We start from the raw sequence: 22,810 nt of genomic DNA on the forward strand, positions 1-22,810 counted from the left end.
TACCCACCTGGCCGCCCAGACCAGGACCCACATGCACATCAAGGCCCAACAGCAGCCGTACATTCGTGTCTGAGAACTTCTACCAAATGGCGGGTACTTCTACACCCCAGGAGATTCTACAGCGAGGCCGGCACCCCACTTCTTTAAAAGCCCCCGGTGACTGTAAGGTGCAGGTGGGGGGAGAACCGTGGCCACACTCCCTTGAGATGTATGTGCCAACTTCACTTTAGTCCTTGGGTTGCATTGTGCACAACGTGACTAACTGTATAGATACTCGGCGTAATTACTGGGGTGCTGTTAGCTCTTTGGGAAACACTCACTGAGTGACCAGGAAGTAGTGGGTTTTCGGTGACTGTGCTGTGGTTCAGGTCTATCCACAGAGCCACGAGACCAAGGCCTGGCAAGGCTGATGGGGACTGCGCTTAGAAAGATGGCCCTTAGACATGGAAGATACCAGAACACAGGAGGCCATCTGCTCTGTGCCCCACATCCAGGAGCAGCAGGGCTAGTTCTCCATCTCACAGATAAGACAACTGACGTGTAGGGAGGTTCCCTCACAAGCCACATGCTACCTCAGAATTCAGGGAGTGTTTCTAGCTGCCTGGAGCCTCTCTCTCTCTCACACACACTCTTTTTCTCTCTCTCCCCCTCAACCTCTCTCCTTTCTCTGAAAAGCTCATTTAATGATTCTCCAGCCTGGCTGCAAATGAGTGATTTGTAGACCTGAAAGATGCTAATGATGGTGGTCACCAGCACCATCATCATAACAGTAAACATTTATGGGGCACCATAATTAATCATAATAATTTTTATGTGTAAAATAAATCTGACCCAACTCTATAAAGAAATAAGTCCTACTAACCAGGAATGTTATGTAAATTAGAAAGCTCCTAGAAGCATCTCACGGAAAAGTCTCTGTCCGGTTCCAGTGGTGTTGTTTCTGAGGTCAGTTCCCTGTGGGCCCCTTACTCAATGTTAAGGGTATTGTCCATCTTCTCTGCGCTCAGTCTGTGGCCAGTGGCTGATGGTAACCCCCTGCTGTCCGTGTGGGCTGCGTGAGGTTCTCCTGCAGAAACACCCTGTTTTCCAAGTGTTTTTATCAAGGAGTGATTCTTTGGAGTCAAGCACTCAATATCAATGAATATTGGTAATGATTATGATAGAAATAATAAGAAGATGAATTACTATTTATTGAACACATGCTCTGTGCCTTGGGCTGGGCCAGACAATTCTAACAACGAATTTGATATTTCCCCCATGTTAAAGATTAGGAAATTGAAACAGAGAGCAAATGACTAGCTCAAAGTGGAAGCAGAGTCTACATTTGACCCCAGGTCCACAAACCCCAACATTCCTTGGTGCTCTCTTGGGAATGACCCCAAGGTCGATGTGGACAGGTCTCTGAGAGCCGGCAGCTGTCCAAAGTGATTTAGCTCCCAGTTGGACCCATTTACGACCACTTGCTGGCCCTGTGACCGCCAGGTCCTTGTCCGGGTGTTGGGAAGATCCCAGTCATTTTCCCCTCCTGTCTCGGGCGTCCTCTCCCTGTCCTCTGCCACCCAGTACCAAGGACACGATCAGGATAAATGGCATTTTCACTTGTATCTTCAGCTTTGATAGATCAAGAGATCCTGATAAGCCAAGATGTGTCTTTACCATGAACAGAAAAACTAAATTAACTCGCTTCAACAACCAATAAACAGATCAAACAACATAAAAGTCCATAGCAAAAGAAACCTAAGCCAAAAAGTATACTGTTACTTTTTACTTAACATTTGACAAATTGACATGCCCTTGTCTGTCCTTAAAATAAAATCCTATCAATACGTCCATGTACAATTTTTTTCTACATGAAGTCCAACAGATCAGGAATTTCTCTATTCACTCTGTCCCTTGGGTTTCAGGCAGTTTCTTCCCTCGAGAATAATTCGTTACACCTGCCATCTATCACTGCATCTAGTAGCTTTTTCTCTCTGTCCCTCAAAATTCTGCTCACTTACTAAGGCCTGTGGTTGTCCTGACAAACACCCCTCTCAGGCTCCGTGAGATTTCTGGTGATACAGGCCGCAATCTAGCGAAACAAATCCTGCCCGTGGCTGTGTCTAAGGGGCATCCTGCTGAATGCCCATGCTTGCTTTTCTCTTCTGCAGCTGAAAGGAGGGGTGAACTTCCCCCCCAACCCCCGCCCCCAAGCCTCCAAATCTCATTTCCCATATCAAACTTCAAAGCCTTGGGAGATGCAAGGCAGGTTTTTGCTGATTCATTCATTCATTTCCATGTGGATCAGCTGGAACAAGAAGTGGGCCCTGGGTTTAATCCATTCCAGCGGCTGCTCCGTCTTGGACAGAAACTTCCAGAAATCAGATCCTCCTAGTTGCCCGTGTCATTAGAGGCCTCTCCCTCCTCAGCTGGGAGAACCAGTGACCAAAAAAGCAACAGATTTTGCCTCTTGGAATTTGCCTTTCTGAGTCATTTTCAGAAAGTCAGAGTCAGCAACCTGAGAAGGAGTTTCCTATTCTCTCCCCGGCTCCTCCTCCTCCTCCTCCTTCCCCTTTTCTTAGACACTTCTGCTTGTTGACCCCTAGACAAGTTCCCCTCTTGACACCATGAGTGCAAGGTTCTCTCTGTCACCACATCCAGGCACATACTAGGTGCTCAAGGTTAGTGGAATGAATGAATGAATGAACGAATGAAAGCTTAAGTTGAAAGAAAATTAGAAAACCTTCAATCTAATGCCTTTATTTTATAGATGAAAAAACTGAGGAAAGGACATCAGGAAGCTAGCTAAGGTCACTCTGGGTGTGGATACTCCCAGGCCCATGCTCATTCCCTAGCCTCGTGGCCGGCAAACCGCGGCTCACGAGCCACATGCGGCTCTTTGGCCCCTTGAGTGTGGCTCTTCCACAAAATACCACGTGTGGGCGCGCACGTACAGTGCGATTGAAACTTCGTGGCCCATGCGCAGAAGTCGATATTTTGTGGAAGAGCCGGTATTTTGTGGAAGAGCCACACTCAAGGGGCCAAAGAGCCGCATGTGGCTCGCGAGCCGTGGTTTGCCAAGCCACAGTTTGCCGACCACTGCCCTAGCCAGTCACAGGGTCTGGGAAGAGTGAGTGTAGACAGCGTGCCTCTGCCGCCGCCCCCACCCGGGGCAGGAAGAGTCTGCCTGCTAGAGGGGAAGTGGGCCCAGTTACCGCCCAGCACGCCACTGTGACTTTGCCCTCGGAGTCTGCATTTTCTCTGCTGGGTGAACAAAGAGTCCTTTTTTAATTGCATCAGCCTCACCTGCCCTCCTCCCTGCAATTTCTGCTGCAAGCAGCCTGTCTTCCGAGCCTGGCCTGGCATTCTTCAAAGATTCCTTACAGCCATCTGGCTCCCGGCCCTCCTTGCAGCCTCCGCTCTCAGGACCACTTTGAGGATGTAATGTGCCCTGAGCAAGCTCTTACCCCTCCCTCCCAGCACAGACACCAGCATTTCTGCCCCAAACAGGATCCCACAATTAGAAAAACAAAATTATAATTGCTAAAAACAAACACAAAAGGCGGTGGCATGCCAGGAGCTGCAAGAGAAGAGGCCGTCGTCATTTGAAAAACTAAGCAGATCAGCCTGAAGATAAGCCATCTATCTCTGTTATGCTCTGAATATTCAATTAGCCAACTGGTGGGCATTTCTACCGCTACCTATAGCAAAGCAGCAGCAGAAAGTGGGGTTTCCCCCTTTGTGTACAATCATCAAGAAACAGGAAGGCACAGAGATTAAAGACCAAATGATCTCCCTTCTGCTCGTCCAGTGAAGCTAAGCCTCGCGAAGCACAGTTCTTATTGGTGGGAAATCGCCAACTTCCAGATGAAAGGCAGGGGTGTTCTTGCCCGTTATTTCATCGCCAAGCTGTGTTTCTTCAAAGGCATTAACATGGAGGAAAGCAACCACAGGCCACTCACTGGGATTGTTCTCGAGAATTCTGGAGAGACCATAAGTAATTCAGTGAGACGCTCACAAAGACCCTGGCTCTGTGTATCGGTGGCTGCGGCATTCGGCGAGCCCGAGGTAATCAGCGCCACCGAAATGCAGAACCAAACTCTTATCAGAAGATGTCATTTTTTTCTAAATGTCATATATACAGTTTTTATTGGAGCATGATGACAGATAGCGAATAACTTAACATAAATTTGCATAATATGATACAGCTGTTAATTTATGATCATATGAAAGCACGAAGTTTTGTAGTTTGGGGCACTTAGAAGTCTTAATCTTTGGAAACTTTCCCTCCAGTTTCCTGTTTATTTATTGCTTACCTAGGGCTGCCACATAAAATACAGTTGTCTGGTTAATTTTAAATTTCTGATGAACAGTGAATCTTTTTTTTTTTTTTAGTATAAGTATGTTTCATGCAATATTTTGGACATACTTATACTAAAAAATGATTCCTTGCATATCTGAAATTCCCATTTAATTGAATGATTGTATTTTCATATGATAAATCTGGCAACTCTATTATTACTTAATAATCACCATAAGCCCTACGGGCTCTGCTGGCAGGGAGGGGGGCTGTTGTTCAGGGACGGGCACCAGCTGCTGGGACTTCTGTACTGTTAGCAGAGTCAAAGGAATCATTTATAACGGCGCCAGTGAATGAGGGAAACTGAGGCAAGCAGCACCTGAGGATATTAGAGCTATGTTTTTCAAACTTTTTTTTTAACCACAACTTATCACTACAGCTCAGAAAAGTGAATGAGGAGATTTTTAAATTTTATTTTATATTTTTTATTGCTTTTTAGAACAAGAGGAAAGGAAAGAGATAGAGAGATAGAAACATCATCAATTGGCTGCCTCCCTCACGCCCTCTACTGGGAATAGAGCCTGCAAATCGGGCATGTGCCCTGACTAGGAATCGAACCAGTGACCCCTTGGTTCTGGGTCAACACGCAACCCCTGAGCCACACCGGCCAGGCAGGAGATTTTTTTTTAAATCCACTTTACAAATAAGGAAACACGTCAGATCAGTTAAGAGACTTCCTAAGCCCATTTCACTAATTTGTGGCCAAACTAGGAATAAAACTTAGACCTCCCAACTCCCAAGCTTGAGCCTTTGGTTTCACTCTACCACACTTTCTAGTATCTATTTTCCTGGTCTCCAAGTTAAAGTACACATTCTGGGCTCCACATTTTTCAGTTTTATTTGATGGAATTGTCTTACTTCTATACCATTTTATCACTTCAATTTCTTCTAAAATTTCCAAGATTTACATCATTTCTGATCTAAACTGAGAATATCATTGCTATGGCATCCACTTGACTTATACCAAATTTAAGTTATTCCGTCTTGGTACATCTAGTATCTTCCTGCTCTCCTACCTGAACCCTATCTTGGCATTGTGGTACCTCAGGGGATCTAGACCAAGCAACTGGCTCCATTTTCTCCACTGGGATGTGCACTGTCAGGATGTAAGAAAAGCACAGTAACAGAAACTATTATTCGTTACCATTTATTCTCCCTAATCTACGAAGTTAGTAGAGTACCTATTACAAATATTCCCGTTAGAGTTCAAAGGTAGGCTCAGAGAGGTTAGGTGTCTTGCTCAGGGTCACACAGCAAATACAGAATTCAAACGATCTTGCTCTAACTCTTATGTTCAGTTATCAGGACAGGAGGCTGCTGAGCTGAGGTGCCTACGAACAAGTACTCTGGTGGGGAAATTACATGAATACAAGGGCTATCTATTTTGTATGTTTTTCTCGTATACTAAGTCTAGATATTCAAACCACATACAGAACCTTCTGGCATCTTTCAGTTTACCATCCTCTAGATCAGTGGTTCTCAACCTTCTGGCCCTTTAAATACAGTTCCTCATGTTGTGACCCAACCATAAAATTATTTTCGTTGCTACTTCATAACTGTAACGTTGCTACTGTTATGAATCATAATGTAAATATCTGATATGCAGGATGGTCTTAGGCGACCCCTGTGAAAGGGTCGTTCGACCGCCAAAGGGGTCGCGACCCACAGGTTGAGAACCACTGCTCTAGATCCTCTCCATGCGCACACACTCCACGGCTTTTTCTTTCCAGTTGTGATAGACCATTTCCCAAAAAATGCAGGTCTCCAGAGCCTCTTTTCAGAACCCACGCTTCCTCCTCTGCTGTCTCCCACAGTTCACCTGGGCTTGCAGAATCCAAATTCAGGGGCTCCTTCCAATGTTTCTATTAGCTCAGTAGTCAATCAGTTTACAAAGAGAAGTCCATTGGGCTCCCTCCCGCCGACCATCCCATGGAACAAACTTGCCAGTTGGCTCCTGCCTGAGCCCCTGGGGTTGAAAGCGGTTCCCTGCCAGCCCCGCTAAGCCCCAAGGTTCAGCACAGAGGAGCCACGCCCACCTCTTCAGGGTGGTGCGAAGCGAGGACGCTCACAGCAGGACTGACCCACAGGCGGTGTGTTCCAGGTCCCACGGCCCTCTACCAATTTTACCTTGGCCCAGCCTGGATGCAGCCAGGCTGAGGGCTAAGAGCACAGGCTCTGGGTCAGTCTCCCCGCCTCAAAGCCAGGCTGAACCCCCTGCCAGCCATGGGAGACTAACCCTCAGCTTCCTAACCTGGCAGAAGGGGTTATGATCGTACCTGCTCTGTTAGGTTGGGGATGATGAGCTGGGATAACATGGAAGCATGGAGCCCGCAGCTAGTGGCTCTCCAGAAACATTTGTTTTTATTTTGCTGCTGTTGTTGCAAATCTTCCTGTTATTCCCATTCTACAGATCATCTCAGAAACCTTAGGTAGACAGAAATACGTCACTTCCACACGTCTCTCCTCACCTGCCACTGAGCATCAATGCCACCCAGGGTCTCAGCATGTGCATGTTGCTCACCCCACAAACAGGGTCCCTCTGGGCCACCCTGAGCCACCACTGCACAGCTCCTCCGCGTGCCCCTTCCTTTCAGCTCAGAACTTTTTCTACCCTCCTTCCTTTCCAGCAAAACTCTCTTTGGCCCTCCGATGTGTCCAGGACAGCAGTTTGCTAGGGACCAACAAAATGATCAAATAGCCAAGATCTGAGGACTTTAGAGATTGCTGCCGATCCCAGCAACCAACGGTCCCAGGCAGGACCCGGGTTCGCCCTCCGGCTGAGTTTATGTCCCTAACGAGGCGCCCGCCTCTGGCTGGCCCTCAGCCCTCGGCGTGGAGAGCGCACCCTGGCACGACCCGCTTGAATGAGGGAGAAAAAGGCCTCCTGTGCCGTCATCTCTGCCTGGTGCTGTCCTTGCCATTGGAATCAGCACACGTGGCTTTTTACTCGCCCCCGACTCCATCCTTCTGCTGGTCTCCCCCCTCTCTGCCCAGTGATCTGCCACACAAACCCCTCTGAGCCTCCGTGTCCTCGTCCGTACAGTAAAAATTCAATGAAATGATGCAAGTGGAACTCACCCTGTGCCCGCCCCAGTGTAGCCGCAGAACTTTCCCTTCCAGAGATGTCATAGGTTCCGCTCTCGGTCCCCCACGGCCGGGCTTCCTCTGCCCGGTCCCCACGGCGCACCCGCACGGCCTGTGCCCTGCTTCCTGGCCCTCACTCCGGCCGTGGCTCGGGGGGCCGCAGAGGCCTCCGCAGGGCCGCAGCTGGCCTCCTCTCTCATGGACGCACACGCGGGTGCAGCCTTTACGGGCAGGACACACAGCTCCGGACGGACAGCCCGTGCCCCATGGGAGTGGCTGCCCGGAAAGCGCGGAGCTGGAGGGCCGCTGGCCTCTGGCCTGTTTCCTCTGTGGCCACAGATGACCCGCCTGTCTTCCAAGGAGCCCAACCTTCTTCGTTAGGTCTGCTGGGGGGTCATCCCCACCCCTCTAAGCCTGACCCCTGTGACCTCTTATCCTGGACCCGCCGAGGCTGGGAGGCTGTCACCCAGGAGCTGCTGGGGGCCCATCTGCTGTCACCCTGTGAGGGTAGGCAACAGGGCCCTGCAATAGGCTGGCCCTGCTCAGCCATGCCCACCCTCTCAGGGCTGCTTCTGTCCCCCAGGTGCCCACACTTCCCTCCCTGCCCCCTCCTGCCACCACCTGGTCCATGGATGTGGACTTGACCCCTGGCTGCCTGGACCATGATCCTACAAAAATCTCTCCAGCCCGCTAGTCCCGCCCCTCAGGGCCTCCTTGTGTGACCCTGTCACTCTGGCCCCTGGAGGGCCCCGCCTGCCCCACCCTAAGGTTCGGTCCCTGGGAGAAGCCTCAGTATGTGGGAGGGGGGAGAGGGAGGGGGCACGGTGTGGAGGGGAGTGGACTGCGGCCGTGGGCACATGGAGTGCTACAGGGAGCAGCAGACACGGAAGACAAAGGAAACGAACGATTCCTTAAGATCCGCGGCCAAAACAAATTGCCGTAATTAACGCCGCCGCTGCCAATATATCCCGGCCGCCACGTGGCCGGCGTGAGGCAGGGAGGCGTGAACCGCAGAGCACGCGTTCCAATAAAACAGCCGTAAATGGGCGGCTGCGATAGAACTCGTTTCAGTTTTGTTCCAAAACCTTGTTTAAGTGCTTTTATTGTTTCTGTGTGAAAGAACACAGAATGCCTTTTGAAAATTGCTTCGGCGGGAGCCTCGCCTTCTCTGGGAAGGCTCTCCGATCCCACAACCCGCACCCGGGGCAGTTCCGTGGCCCCAGGATGCCACCGCGTGTTCCCGGGACGCCCGCTCTTCCTCCGCAGGGGCCTGCTGGGCTTGTCCCATCCCCTCCCCTCCCCCCTAGAACGGGTATACAGCAGGCAGTGGGGGCCATGCCCCGCAGAACGCTGGTCAGGGGATGGAAGAGGCAGTTTGTAAATATCAGGGCGGCCCAGAGGTTGGGAAGGGGACCTGCAGGACTGGTGAATTCTTGTTAGAAAGCATCCATCAGCAAATCCCTAAGATAAATAAAAGCAATAAAAAGAAGAAAGGAAACCATAGACAGGGGACCTCCTCTCAGGGCGTGGGGAGAGCTGGCTTGCCCCCCTGGGCCAGTCATCCTCTCGGGGTTGAGTCCCACGTTAGAACAGCCCCTGTATGAAAAGTTAACAAAAGTGGGGCCCAGGGTGGGGCCTGGGGTGAAGCCCCCTGGGCTCAGGCAGCTCTGTCCAGATGAGAGGACACCCCTAACTGAAGCTTTTGCCTGATGTTTTGGGGTCTGCAGGCCCAGCTTGCCCAGCAGATGGGGGAAGGAGGAGAGGGGCTTGACTGGGAGCACTCCGCACCCCATTCCCCTAGACATGGAGTGTGTGGGCCTCACTTGCAGGGGAGCCTCCGGCACCCTCCCTCCCCTGCCTGCGGGCTCTGGGGACACATGCAGGAAGGATGGAATGGGGTAGCCCTTCTCCCCTCCATGCCCACCTTAGGGAGGACAGCCTCCCCATCTGGGATGAGGGGGAGGGTCTGCCAGGCCACTGCTGACCGGGACCACCTGCCGGCCAGCTGGTGGGAGCCCTGCCGTCTGTCCATCGTCTGGGCAGCTTCCCCTCGTCTGCGGCCGGCCGGCACCCAGCAGACAGAGGCTGGGCAGGAAGGCAGAGTCTCAGCTACTCTGAGCAGAAGTCAGCCACCAAGGCTCTGAGACACATGCTGAGGCCCTCGCACCCCGATTATTTTATAAGCATTTCCCTCCCCAGGAGCCTCATTCTCACTTTTCAGCTCTGAGAGGCGGGGAGAGGGCTTTGTGTGGACACGGCCCACAGCCACGGGAAGCTGTGTCAGCCACTGCCTGGGCCTGTGCGCACTTAGCCTGCCGCTGCGGAGGCCATTCTTGCCCAGGAGCCCTTTCCACTAAAAGCCACCTGCCATGGAGAGAGGAACAGGGCCACCGCCTCAGGTGGGGCAGGTGGGAAGCCAGGCCATGCGGCTGAGAGGTGGCCCTGCTGTCGGGGGCCTGGCTGTGTGGCCGGGGGCCAGTAGCCTGGGCTCCTGGCACCTCTGTCTCCTCCTGTGCAAAGTGCAGTCTTGTGAGGATCAGACGGGATGGCAGAGAGGCGTGCTCTCCGTTCTTGTCAGACGAAGGTTAACAGCTCTGTGCACACCCAGGGGTTTCACCACACAGGCACCCCAGGGACAAGCACCCTGAGGGCGGGAAGGAAACAGATGGATGGGCTATGAGAGGCGCCTGCTGGGAATGTGCCCCCCCCCCCACCCCCCTCATCTCATGCCCCAAAGCAGAAGAATTACAAACAGAGCCTCTGAAGAAACCCTATCGGTGTGGGCCTTATGAGGGCTCCTCACGGCAAGCTTCGAGGTGTGACTGCTGCCCAAGTTACAGATGAGCTGACTTAACCCTAGGACAGTGATGGCGAACCTATGACATAGGAACTCATTTTTTTGGTTGATTTTTCTTTGTTAAATGGCATTTAAATATATAAAATAAATATCAAAAATATAAGTCTTTGTTTTACGATGGTGGCAAATATCAAAAAATTTCTATATGTGACACGGCACCAGAGTTAAGTTAGGGTTTTTCAAAATGCTGACACGCCGAGCTCAAAAGGTTCGCCATCACTGCCCTAGGAGGCTTACTGACTGGCCATCTTCCATCCAGAGCTGACGGATGCCGCATCTCCGCCCTTCCATTTTGATAGTGAAATTCAGAATCTCAGGAGTTTGTTATAAAAGAGAAAAATGATAAATTGCTGTCTAGACTTCTGATTTTTAACTTCAAAACTTACTCTTAGCTAGGGTTGGGTATATTTTAGCTGGTTTAATGGAATTATTTATTCTCTTAAAAGGAGTAATAAGTGAGGATTTCGATGTGGGCACAGTGAGGGCCAGTCGCCCGACCCCTCTGGGCTGTGGTTCCTCATCTGAACATGAGAGGGCTGAGCTGGTGTGACTCCTGGGCCTTGCTCTTTTTTATTTTACCATCATCCTGTGGCTGTTCTCCTCGCCTGACAGCTAGAGCACTGGTTGACCCTGCCCTCAATTGGCCAACAGATGTGCCTCACTTCTGGGCATTTGTTAAAGTGTGGTTCCAGACACCACTTTAGGTCATTAGACATGGTTTTGGGGCAAAGGAGATTTTGTCTTTTTTTTTTTTTTTTTTAGCTTGCCCTCCCCGCTTATATCCTAAGATGTGAAAATGGACTGAGCAGGCAATAGGGAATTTAAAATGAGCTCGGCAAAAACCCCAAAGCCCTGCTACAATAAATCGTATCACAGTGGAGATCTCTATCTAACCAGAAAATTCTCAGCCCAGACAATGGCTCATTTATTTCCAACAATATTCAATACAGAAGCATTCCCGGCCAACAAAAGGATTTCTACAGGTTCTTGGAGTTGGTTACAAAGGGATTTAACCTACATAGAAGAGAGAGCTGTTCAGTTATAGATGCCCATGCGTGAGGGAAACCTTTGTAAATAAATTGGAAGGTGGGCTGCTGAAACACGGTACCTCCCTGGGGAGCACCTCACCTCCTGACAGTGGGAGACGAAGCACCTCCCTGCTGGGGGAGGGCATTTGGGTGAATATTTGGGTAGCGATGGCTGCTGCTGGAATGGTAAGCAGAGCCAGCTCTCCGAGGAAACGGTCCCTTCCTTCCCGGCCCTCAGATGATACGTTTTTATAAACATTCAGGCAGGCGGCCTCTACAGGCTCCCGGGCTCTCCAAACACGTTTCAGGTTCATGGTCAGCGAGCCTCTGTTCTGAGCATGGGCACTGAGGAGGAGGCAGGAAACCAGAGGGTGGGAGGGGTCTGGAATCAGCCTTCTAAATTTAACATGCAGTGGCTTTTAGGCCGAGTGGATAAAAAATAAATTCCAGTGCTTAAAGCTCTTATCTTTGTTTACCATTCCCCAAACAGTGAGTGACCTGGGCCCTGACTCAGACTGAATTATCAACGCCATGCACACAGGACCAAGGATGGGAAGGCTGGGGGCTGGGGGCGGGGGCGGGGGCTGGGGGCTGGGGACTGGGGCGGGGGCTGGGTAGGGGTGGGGGTGGGGGATAAATAGAGCAAGTCGATCACTCTCCACATTCCTGTGACATTTGTGACATTTATTCGGCCTGGCAGAGTGACGGGGATCTACTAATGCAGCAGGCTGTCCCTGGGGGAGAGGGGGGAGGTTGTGATGCATCAGACCGTCCCAGATACGAAAGGCACCATGGACTTGCCCAATGCCACCTCCTGGTGAGTGATCCATGAATATCCTACAGAGACTTTGTCAGATGCTCAATAACAGCTTTTGGAAATCTCCAGTGGGCATGGGGCTTGTCTAGTTGCCTGTTAAGCTCCTTTCATTTGGCTTGGCCAGTGCGGCTTAGTGGTTGAGCATGGACCTATGAACCAAGAGGTCACAGTTCGATTCCCAGCCAGGGCACATGCCTGGGTTGTGGGCCTGATCCCAAGTAGGGGTGTGCAGGAGGCAGCCATCATGAATTCCCTTCATCATTGATGTTCCTATCTCTCTCTCCCTCTCCCTTCCTCTCCTTTCATTTGAACACCATTCCCTACATTGAGTCAAAGTCTTTCTCTCTGGGACTTAACCACTGGGCCTGATTCCGCCCTCAGTAACTACAGGGGAAGTCCTTTCCCTTTGTCACACGCCTGCCGCCCAGCCACATGACAGCGCCCTTACTTCTCCCCTTGGCTTGCTCTGTAGCACACCTCCTAGGAGGGGTGTCGGTCCCTCCTGCTCCATCCCCTCTCCCCCTGCCCATCCTTCAACCCCACTGATGCTGGCTTTGGCGACCCCTCCCTCCCCCAGTTGGCTGATGCAGTGGCCTCCCCTAGTTCTTAATCTCCTGGGACGTGTCCAGGAGCTCGGTGACACTGTCTGGGGTCCCTTCCTTCCCAGTCTCTCTGTCACCTGTCCCTGGACAGTCCTTATGGTTCAGCCCTCAGCATCCAGCTTTCTTTCCCACCCCCATCCCAGAGCACTCATTCATCTCCCCGGACCCTCCACACACCTGCCAGGCGGAGCTCCTCCTGGGGGAGGCAGACCCACCGGCTTTGTCCACCCAGGAATGAAGCCTGGGGATCACTCTCATCTCGTCACTCCCTCACCCCTTATCTCCAAAGACCCACCTCCTTTAAGTAAGACAGATATTACTTAAGTAAAATATTTTTTTAAAAAAATTTTTTTTAAAACCCACCTCCCCTGGTAAGTCTTCCCTTATTATAATGTATATCCTAGGGAGCTTTAAGACAATACCAATTCCTGGCCCCAACCCACACCAATTACCACTGAGTATTCTGCGGGGGAGGCCCTGGCCTCAGTGGGGAGAGCCAAGATGGAGATGACTGCTCAGATTGCTTCTCTCTTTCAACCCCTTTTCCCATTCCGAGGCGGACACTGGAATCGGAGCTCATCGCTTTTGCCTGGACTATCGCGTAGTCTCTCCTGTCTCATTTCCAAGCTCTTCCAAACATCCAGCCTACACATCATTGCAAGGTCACGAAATACCCCCTTCAGCGTTACCTCCACTCATCAGAAAGCGTCAATGGCTCCCTGTTTCCCAATAATAAATCTGTGAATGAACAAGTATATGGTTTCCCAAATACGTAATAAGTTGTATGGTAGGTGATGTATCTTTTTTTTTTTTTAATTGATTTTTTACAGAGAGGAAGGGAGAGAGATAGAGAGTTAGAAACATCGATGAGAGAGAATCATCGATCAGCTGCCTCCTGCACATCTCCCACTGGGGATGTGCCCGCAACCCAGGCACATGCCCCCGACCAGAATCAAACCTGGGACCTCTCAGTCCGCAGGCCGACGCTCTAGCCACTGAGCCAAACCGGTTTCAGCTGTAGGTGATGTATCTTATCTCTCTTCCCCTCCCAACCCTCCAGCTCTGCAAAATGTATGTCAGGTGTCCAACGTTTACCTGGGAGACAGGGAACAAGAAGAATTTGTCTGCAAATTAAATGCAGAGAAAGTGGGCTGGGTGATTTAACTGTCACTTACTTAAGGGCTTATTTCTTTAAACATTACATACAATCAATGTGAATGGTCCATGGCAATGGAGAGAACAGAATCCTAAATATTAAAAAGCAGCAGATAACCCAAAGACTCAGATCTAGTTGATTTTAGTGTATGTTTTATGCTTATGACTGCTTGTGCCTGATCATTGGGACAACTTTTAGAAATTAGGTAATTAGATGTTCCTAATTTGCCACCTCCTCCCCCCCCCCCCCCCACACACACACACACATTATAGGAATAAATAACTCAGCTCCCCAAATAATGCACTATTTTTTCTCTTGACCCTTTCCCGGAATAGAGATAGTGGTTAGATTGCAGCCCATTGGAGAGGGTGGGCAGAGAGAGGAGAGGAGGAACCCACAGTGAGAGAAAATAGAAGGAACCGGAGGGGGTGGTGACAAGCTGCTTTCAGCTGATTCACGGTTAAAGTTTTAGGCAGTATCTACAACCAATGTGTAAAACCGTTCAAAATATCTACAAAAGCTGAACGTGCACATCCCTTGTGACCCAGCAACTTGGTCCTAGGTATGTGTATCCCCAACAGAAACGTGCACATCTGCTCGCCCAAAGTCACATACAAGAATGTGCTCATAATGACCCCCACACTGGGAACAGCCAAACGTACAGAAAGGAGCAGATGGCGAGGTGGCACGCCGAGAGCGGGCACAGTACCCCTCCATGCCAGACCACGGATGATTTTCAAGACACAATACTGAGCATGAGAAGGCAGATGCAAACACCTACATATGTAAAGTTATTATAAAGACAAAAGGAATCTTTCGTGCGAGAGGACAGAATGGTTACCCTCGCGGGTGCCTCAGAGCTCTGGAAATCTTCCGTGTCTCAAGCTGACGCTGGTTACGCAGGTGTGCTTGCTTTGGGAAAATTCACTGAGCTACACTCTTGTTTGTGTTGTATTTTGTTGTATGTATGTTATGCTTCCAGAAATGGAAGGAAGGGAGGAAGGAAGGAAGGAAGGAAGGAAGGAAGGAAGGAAGGAAGGAAGGAAGGAAGGAAGGAGGGAAAGAAGGGAGGGAGGGAGGGAGGGAGGGAGGGAAGGAAGGGAGGGAGGGAGGGAGGGAAGGAAGGAAAGAAAGGGGGAGGGAGGGAGGAGGGGAGGGAGGCAGGGAGGTCTAGGCAGCACAGCATGATGGGAAATGCTTGGCATCTGAAGATTTGGATTTAGTTCCGACTCTGCCATTTACTAGCTGTGTGACCCTGGACAAGCCATGGACCTCTCTGAATCTCTGCTTTCTTCATCAGTAAAATAGGCAACAAAATCTGCCCTAACACCTCAGAGTGCAGTTGTGAGGACCAACAATACAATGGATGTAAAAGTCCCTCGGGCAGTAAAGTGTGGCAGGAGGCAAGTGCTATTATTATAGATCTCTAAAGACAGACATTCCTGTGGGGCGAGCGCTATCAATAAAGCTCAAGCCAGGGCCATGGGCTGAGCGTGCTGCCTGTGTGTGTTCGCGCACTCAGGCTGGTTTATGTTCTTTCATTACATCTCCCCCTCCCCACCAATCTCTATGGCCTGGACCTCAGAGCACAGAGCACCTGGAATAAGCCATGTGTTTATGTGAGATGAGCCTGTCTCTTTCCTTTCAAAGTGGATATAAATAGATGCTATATATACTTTCCTAATTACTTTTTCTGATGTATGCATGTCTGCATCTAAACCTGCCAAATTCTTTAAACTAGCACGTAGGACTTTCTGGGCATTGGCTAGGCAAGCCAGCGCTGTTGAAAGACCCTCCTCCGGCCCCTCTGTAACCATGACCTCCGCCCCCCATTGCCTCTTGCTCCAAGCCTGAACCTGCTCACTAGCCACGTCTACGGGAGGGAATCTCCGCGCTGAGAGTCAGAGCTGAAAGGCCCTCAGCGCCTCTGCTGCAGGACTTTGGCAGTGAGGAGCCCCGGCCTGCCCGGGCCTCGCCCTGAGGACTCCCTCCTCACCTTGGAGGCTGGCGGCAAGGGGAGGGGCTTCTCTTCTGGGTTTGTGGGCAAAAGGGCAAAGCCAGTGTCACCACACTCCCCTGGACTGGTTTCATGTTATAGTCTTATGTCCCCCGGAGAATCTGAGCGAATGGAAATCTGTTCTTCATCGGGCTGCATGGCCCGTGGCTGTCCCGATGCTAGAATGCTGCATCCTAAGGGATTCCAAGTTCCCTGCCTCCTGGAGGGGAGGGAGGGCTGGGATGGCTAAGCCCGCTTTACATAGCGCTATGGCGGGGGGGAGGAGGGGGGTCGGGGCAGAAGCACCCATCAGCACTGCCTCAGGCCGCTGTTGCTGCGACTTGGGAGGCACAAAACTGAAGCCACCCTATTTCTATTTCCTTTAGCAAAATAGGACAATGATAGCATTCCTATTAGCTCCCTGATCTCCAGGAAAAATCTTTTCTTCTTCTTTTTTTTTTTCTTTTTTGTTAATCCTCATCTGAGGATATTTTTTCTATTGCTTTTCAGAGAGAGTGGAAGGAAGGGTGGGAGAGGGAAGAGAAAGAGAGAGAGAGAGAGAGAGAGAGAGAGAGAGAGAGAGAGAGAGAGAGAAACATCTATTGAAAGCATGTCAAACTCAAAGGCTAACATGGGCCAAATAAACGAGGCATGTGGCCCGTGAGCCATGAGTTTGACCTGCTTGATCTATTGGTTGCCTCCCACATGCAACCAACTGAGGGTGGGAAGCAAACCTGTAACTCAGGTACGACCCTTCGGTGCGTGGCCGACACTCTAACCACTGAGCCACACAGGCCAGGGCTCTGGGGAAAATCTTTTTTTCTTTATATATATTTGTATTGATTTCAGAGAGGAAGGGAGAGGGAGAGAGATAGAAACAACAATGATGAGAGAGAATCATTGATTGGCTGCCTCCCACACACCTCCTCCTGGGGATTGAGCCTGCAACCTGGGCATGTGCCCCTGATGGGAATCAAACCTGGGATCAAACCTGGGACCCTACAGTCTGCATGCGATGCTCCATCCACTGAGCCAAACCAGCCAGGGCTGGGAAAAATCTTTTTGAAATCAATGACATTTTTTATTTTCTTTTTCTCATATATACTCCACATCATATTTAGGGTGTGTGTGTAGATGTGGGTGACTCAGTGTGTGTGTGTGTGTGTGTGTGTGTGTGTGTGTGTGTGTGTGTAGCTAACAGAGAAAATGTACACAATAATCTAAATGTAGCAAAGCGATATTAATAGGAGAGAGCAGTATGATTTCCTCTTCAAGGGCTTTATCTAAAGATTTTCCATGAAGTTCCTTTAACCATCAGTTTACTTATTGCATTTAGATATCGGTTTACAGATCTAACCTATATGATCTAAACACTAAGAAAACAAGAACCTTAAAAATAAAATTCGAATTACTGCCCATTCAAAACCAAACGCAGAAGAAAAACATCTCCCTAGAAATGAAGGAATGCTGGATTAGGAGTGTAAACCACAACACAAAGATCCAGTTTACCGTTTAAGTTTCTATTTTTCCCGATATTTATCCAGTAAGTATTTAGTAGATATTTCCCAATGTTAAGTATTAGTAAATATTTAATACTGATTTTCAACCTTCTCAGGGCAGTTACTTATCCTATGAAGTAAGCCCCAGCTGAAGTAAATGCTATCAGGTTTTAGAATCACTCTCCTCTTTGACGCATCCTTACGGTTTCATACACAACGGAGGGCCTCCCGATGAAATGAGCTCCCTGCTACTGAATATGTCCGAACAGAAGTATCATCAGCTTGTTTGGTACATTCAGTTTCCAGAGACCTTTCACCGGCTCATCCGTCCTGCCCTAGAGATGGGTGGGGACTGTCATGACCCCAACTTACAGACCAGGTGACCTGCTGATGTTGCCTTGGCAACTGGCGCAAGGCCACAGCTGATGGGCCATGGATCCAGGATGGAGACCCGGCCGAACCTGGTGACGACTCCAGGCAGGGCCACAATCAGGGACTGAGGCTGCAGGACACCCTGTCGGGGAAGCAGGCAGGCTGACTTTAAGAGTCCTCTCGGTTCTGATTCTGAGTTCTTTGGTCTGTGCAGCAGGAGTCAGGGAAAACCCCTGGGGACCACTTTTTAAGATGCTTCACATGCATCCTGTCTGGACATAGAGACTATTCTGCTCAGATCCTCCCAAGGCCCCCTGACACTCCAGGCAGGCAGACCCCGCCTGACCAGATGGACAGGGGGCTGAGCAGGCCCAGGCAGGCAGCATGGGAACGCTCAGCCCACGGTCCAGCCTCCTGCCTGCGAGACGCTGCTTCCATCTTCAACACTCGGGGTGAGCGGCCAGCCTGCTCTTCAAGGAAAAGCACTTCCTTGACTAAGCATCCCTTCCTTCTCCTCTTCACTTCTTGTGGATTCTCCTCCACCCCCCAATTTTTTCTCTCTTAGTTTTTTCTAGATGGCAATGAAAAATGTGTAGCATATCAACCCACATTGCATAACGGCCTTTGCCTTGCTTTTCTGACAGCCCTCCACCACTGTGTACAATCCCCTCCACATTTCATCGACTTCTGACGCTGCCCGAAGGCTTGTCCCGGTGGGAGGCCTTTCTGCCTCCTGTGCCTGGAGACCTGTTCCCTGTTGTCCAAGATTCAACCCCCAGTGTCCCCTCTCCCACTCAGCCACCCAATGCAATCATTTTTAATTCTTTAACACAGCTCAGAGTCTTTGCAGAGGCTGTTCCACCCACTCCTGCTGTTTAAATGTCTATTTAGTAGTTTAACTTTATAGGAAACAAAGCTTTAACCTACACAAATTGGAAGAGTAATTGCATAAACCCTGGGTATACCCATCACCTGACTTCAACCAGAGTCAACTTATGGCCACTCTAGTTTCAGGTAACTCCCATCCTACCCCACTTCCATTAAAGAGGAATCCCAGGCATCTCATCACATTGTCTGTAAATATTTCGGCATATATCTCTAAAAGAAAAGGGCTCTTTTCTAAAACACGCCCACCATACCATCATCCCACTAAAAATAAACCATATGTTCCTAAGCACACAGAATATCCCCTCAGGATCCAAGGTCCTGTGATTGACTTTTTTTTTATTGGTTTGAACCAGCATCCCAACAAGTCCACCCACTTTTCACCTGCTTCTTCTTATTCACTGTAAGGATCTCTGTTTAGACATCACTTCCTTCTAGCAGCTGCCCCATCCAAATGCCAGGATGTGTGCCCCTTGTCAGTTCTCCCACAGTGGGTCTCAAAGTAATGCCCCTGTGCCTAGCACAGTGCCTGGTCAATAGTATGCACCAACTCTCTCTGGGTTGGATGAATAAGTAAATAAATGAGCTCCCAAAAAAGAGCTATAGTTCCCGTTCCTAAGCCCACATTCAGTATAAGGACTTACTTAGGAGTCTGTTTCCCCATGGAGCAGAGACTTAATCCTGTTGGATCCCAGCACCTAGCCCCCCACCTGGCACACAGTAGGTGTTTGAGGGATTGCTGAATGAGTAACACCTGGGTTTCCATTCCAAGTTCCATCTGTGTGACTTGGAGGTTCATGGCTTCCCTCCCTGGGGCTCGTTTTTCCCACCTCTATGATGAAGAATCTGGATTCATGATTTCTAAGGTCCTTTGGGGTCTAACTTGTGATTCTGAGTTGGGGCCCAGCCTCCCGGGGAGTCCCCATTTGCCATACATTTGCTGCCCTCTGCTGGCAGAATTGGCTCACAACCCCTTTGTCCCAGATTTTCCTGAAAAGAACTACAGGCCGGCAAAACTAGGTCCCAGAGGGTGGGCTGGTCTGTAAATGGGACGGGGACATAAAACATAGTCCCATTAAAACACAGAGGCCTGCGCCTCCCTCCACCCCATCCCGAAAGGAGGATCCTGAGGTAGCAGACAGACAGGAAGACTAGCAGTGGTCTGACCCCTCAGGCTACACACGAGAACCTGGGGAGGGAAGGACTTCAAAAGAAAAGATGGGGCCCAGGCTCCCCTTCAGACCAATAATCAATCAATAGTGTGGACCAACACTCCCTGGGTTGAATGAATAAGCAAATGAGGGGGCGGGGCCCAAGCATCCATCTGTATTAAAAGCCATCCGCTGCAGCTCATGTTCCACCACATCAGAACTGCTGGGCCACACGAATGCTCACATGGGTAAGTTGAGACAAAAGCTTAGAAGCACAGTTAAAAGCTCCTCCAGGGAAAGAATAAATGAAGGCTTTAACTTTATCATACAAATATCCCTTGGTCCATCTTAGCACATTTTCTTTCAAACAGGCTCACCCAAACCCACAGTAGGCTGCGAACCCTCAAAGACCTTCAGACCTCCGTGCCGAACACACTCAGTTTGGCGGGGCCTCGAATAATGTCATTTGGGTCACTGTCATTTCGCAGGGTGAGGGCCAGAGCAGGACGGTGCCACTGCAGTGGAAGTCGTCAGGGGGTGTCAGGGTTCCCCAACATGGGGTATGATTAGCTCCATACCTCCCTCCCGCCCCAGCATCTAATCAATGTTTCCCAACTTTTTCTAATCTGATAGGTGACAAACGGACTCTCATGATTTTCATTTGAATTCTTATCATGACAACTTGTATTTCTTCTTCCGTGCTTTGCCTCTTCATAGCCTTTGACCCTTTTTCTAATGAATTTCTCTTCTTAGCTCTTTGGGTTCTGCTACTATTATTAATCCTTTATAAATGTTGCAAACTTTTCTTTCTTCTTTTTCTATTTCACTATTTGTCTTGTAACTTTACTAGTCCCTACAACCACAGTTTTCTCATTTACTAGCTGTCTGGCCGGTTTGCTGGGAGGATTAAATAAGGTAGTGTCTGTACAATGCGTAGCCTGCTGCATCACCAGGTCTCCGTAAGTGCCAACGATGTTTCATAACTGAACTTCTCTATATGACCCTCAGAGACCGCCCCCCCCCCCCAGCCCCGGCTGGGCCTGCCTGGCCTCGATAGTATACTAGTAGCCCCGTGAAACAAGCACAGAGGACATGCTGCTCAACAGGACATGGGGCGCTCATCACATGCCATCGCGGTGGTGTCAGCTTTGGATCAGGTGGGGGTTCCGTTTAAGTGTTTGCTCAAGTTGGAGCAGGACTCTAACGTGAAGGGAAAAGACAGAAGGCTGTGTCCTTGGTCTAACTCGACACTCTTCCTTTGTCACATCCCTCGGTCAGACGGCCCCTGAGTACTGCAGCCTCCAGGAAGGCCTGCCCTACCTGGACATGGTGATCGCAGAGACCTTGAGGATGTACCCACCGGCTTTCAGGTAGGCTCGCACCCCCCCCTGTGCCCCAGGTCCCTTCAGCATCACTGCTTGGGGTCCTCACCTGTCCAGTCTGCCACCACCTGTGTTATCAACAACGCTGGACTCAAGCTCCTTGGAGGCAGGATCTGAGTCTTACGTTTCTTTGTATCCCCTGGGGGCACCAGGTGTAATGCCTTCCATGCAGTAACCACAGCAATAAGCATCTCAACATGACCTTCCTCCCCACCCCAAGCTGGTCTCCTTGGCCTCCCAGCGTTAGATGGCTTTTGCCACTCCCCTGGCCCATTCCTTCCTTCCTTCATTCAGCAGCTTTTATTGAGCATCTGCCTTGTGCCATGCACTAGGAAATGAGCCACGTACAAAACAGAGACACACCCGTGCCCTGGAGTTGACATTCGGGGGGGGGGGGGACGCCAAGGCCTGGTCCCCAAGAGCCCACACCTGTTCCGTCTTCGGAGTTCCAAGCCAAGGTCTGACTGCGCCATGCTGCACTGTTCCTCATTGCCTCCCTCCCCGGCACTTCCGGCCCTAACTATGCTTCGTGTTATATTTGGACACATTTGAGCTGCTCTGTAAAATGTCTCCACTGTACATCCGGCCACGCTAGCCTTGAGAGCAGGAACCAGGCCACCTGCTTCTTTCAAAGTCCCCCTAAACCAGGCATCTCATGGAGCCAGGCTCCCTTCAGGTCTAGATTTCAGGCTCCAGAATCAGAAGCCACACAATAAAGTCCATCCACATTTCTATGAATGAATAAACCACAAGGAGATATAAGAAAATGTGGATGATTTGCAGTTATCTTGAAATTATATTCCAAAAACATTACTAGAGAGTGTGTTTGTAGATATTGTCCAATATGTTCAGGCCCAGAGCAAATGTAGAGAATTCCAGGGTGTGAGTCATGATACGTGGTCCCCGAGCACACGAGGCTTCTGTCACCTACCTGGAAGCAGTGGTGACGCCAGGCCTGCCTGCTCCCCTGGGGCCAGGGTGAGGAGTGACTCCATGGGCCTTCCCTGATTTGGAGGGAGCCACAAAGCAAACTGTATCCAATCTTTGTTTTTTAATGATTTATATCCAACATCCTTCTAATAGAACTTGGGCGGCTGCTATATACATTAAAAGAAAATTCAAAATAAGACATTCAGGGACACAACAAAGACTGTCAAAAGGAAAGAAGCCTTTAGGGGGCCCCAGAGACACCGGTGTCCCAGGTCAGGCCCGCGGGTGCCGGGGCTCCTGGCACAGGGGGAACTCAGCTGAGTTGAACAGTCGTGTTCTCTAGGGGGAGGAAAGTGTATAAACTCATCAAAGACACATCATTTCCTGGATCTAAACTCAATCAAAAATTCATCACCAGACCTTGAATAGATGACGTGTTGAGTGACAAAGTGAACAGGCTCTTAAACACAAAATGCCGCGGCCAGTTCTCCAGTCCTCCTGCTGGCCTGTATCCGCAGCACCATGTGAGCAAGTAGGCAACAGCATCGCGCCGGGGAAATAGCACACTGGCGCTCCCACCCGGGACAGGACAGAAACCAGAGTACCGGGATGCATCTGTTAAAATTCCCCCATAAAGTCGCATACAGTGCAGTGACCTATACTGACAGAATGGGTCTCGGCCAGTGATTTTTCTACCTCTTTCATGGCACAC

The 22,810-nt window shown here is 50.1% G+C and overlaps 1 protein-coding gene across 5 annotated transcripts in view; it reads left to right on the top strand.

Annotated features, from left to right (window-relative positions):
• Positions 1 to 22,810, top strand: part of TBXAS1 (thromboxane A synthase 1) — a 147,533-nt gene that overhangs the window by 118,285 nt on the left and 6,438 nt on the right. For all 5 annotated transcript variants that reach the window (XM_081102472.1, XM_081102473.1, XM_081102470.1 and 2 more), the window contains one exon: positions 21,065 to 21,156. In XM_081102472.1, coding sequence (XP_080958598.1) covers positions 21,065 to 21,156 — 92 coding nt within the window. The remainder of the gene's footprint in view (positions 1 to 21,064; positions 21,157 to 22,810) is intronic.

This window comes from Myotis nattereri (assembly GCF_964212035.1).
Source record: "Myotis nattereri genome assembly, chromosome: 11".
NCBI classification, from domain to species: domain Eukaryota; kingdom Metazoa; phylum Chordata; class Mammalia; order Chiroptera; family Vespertilionidae; genus Myotis; species Myotis nattereri.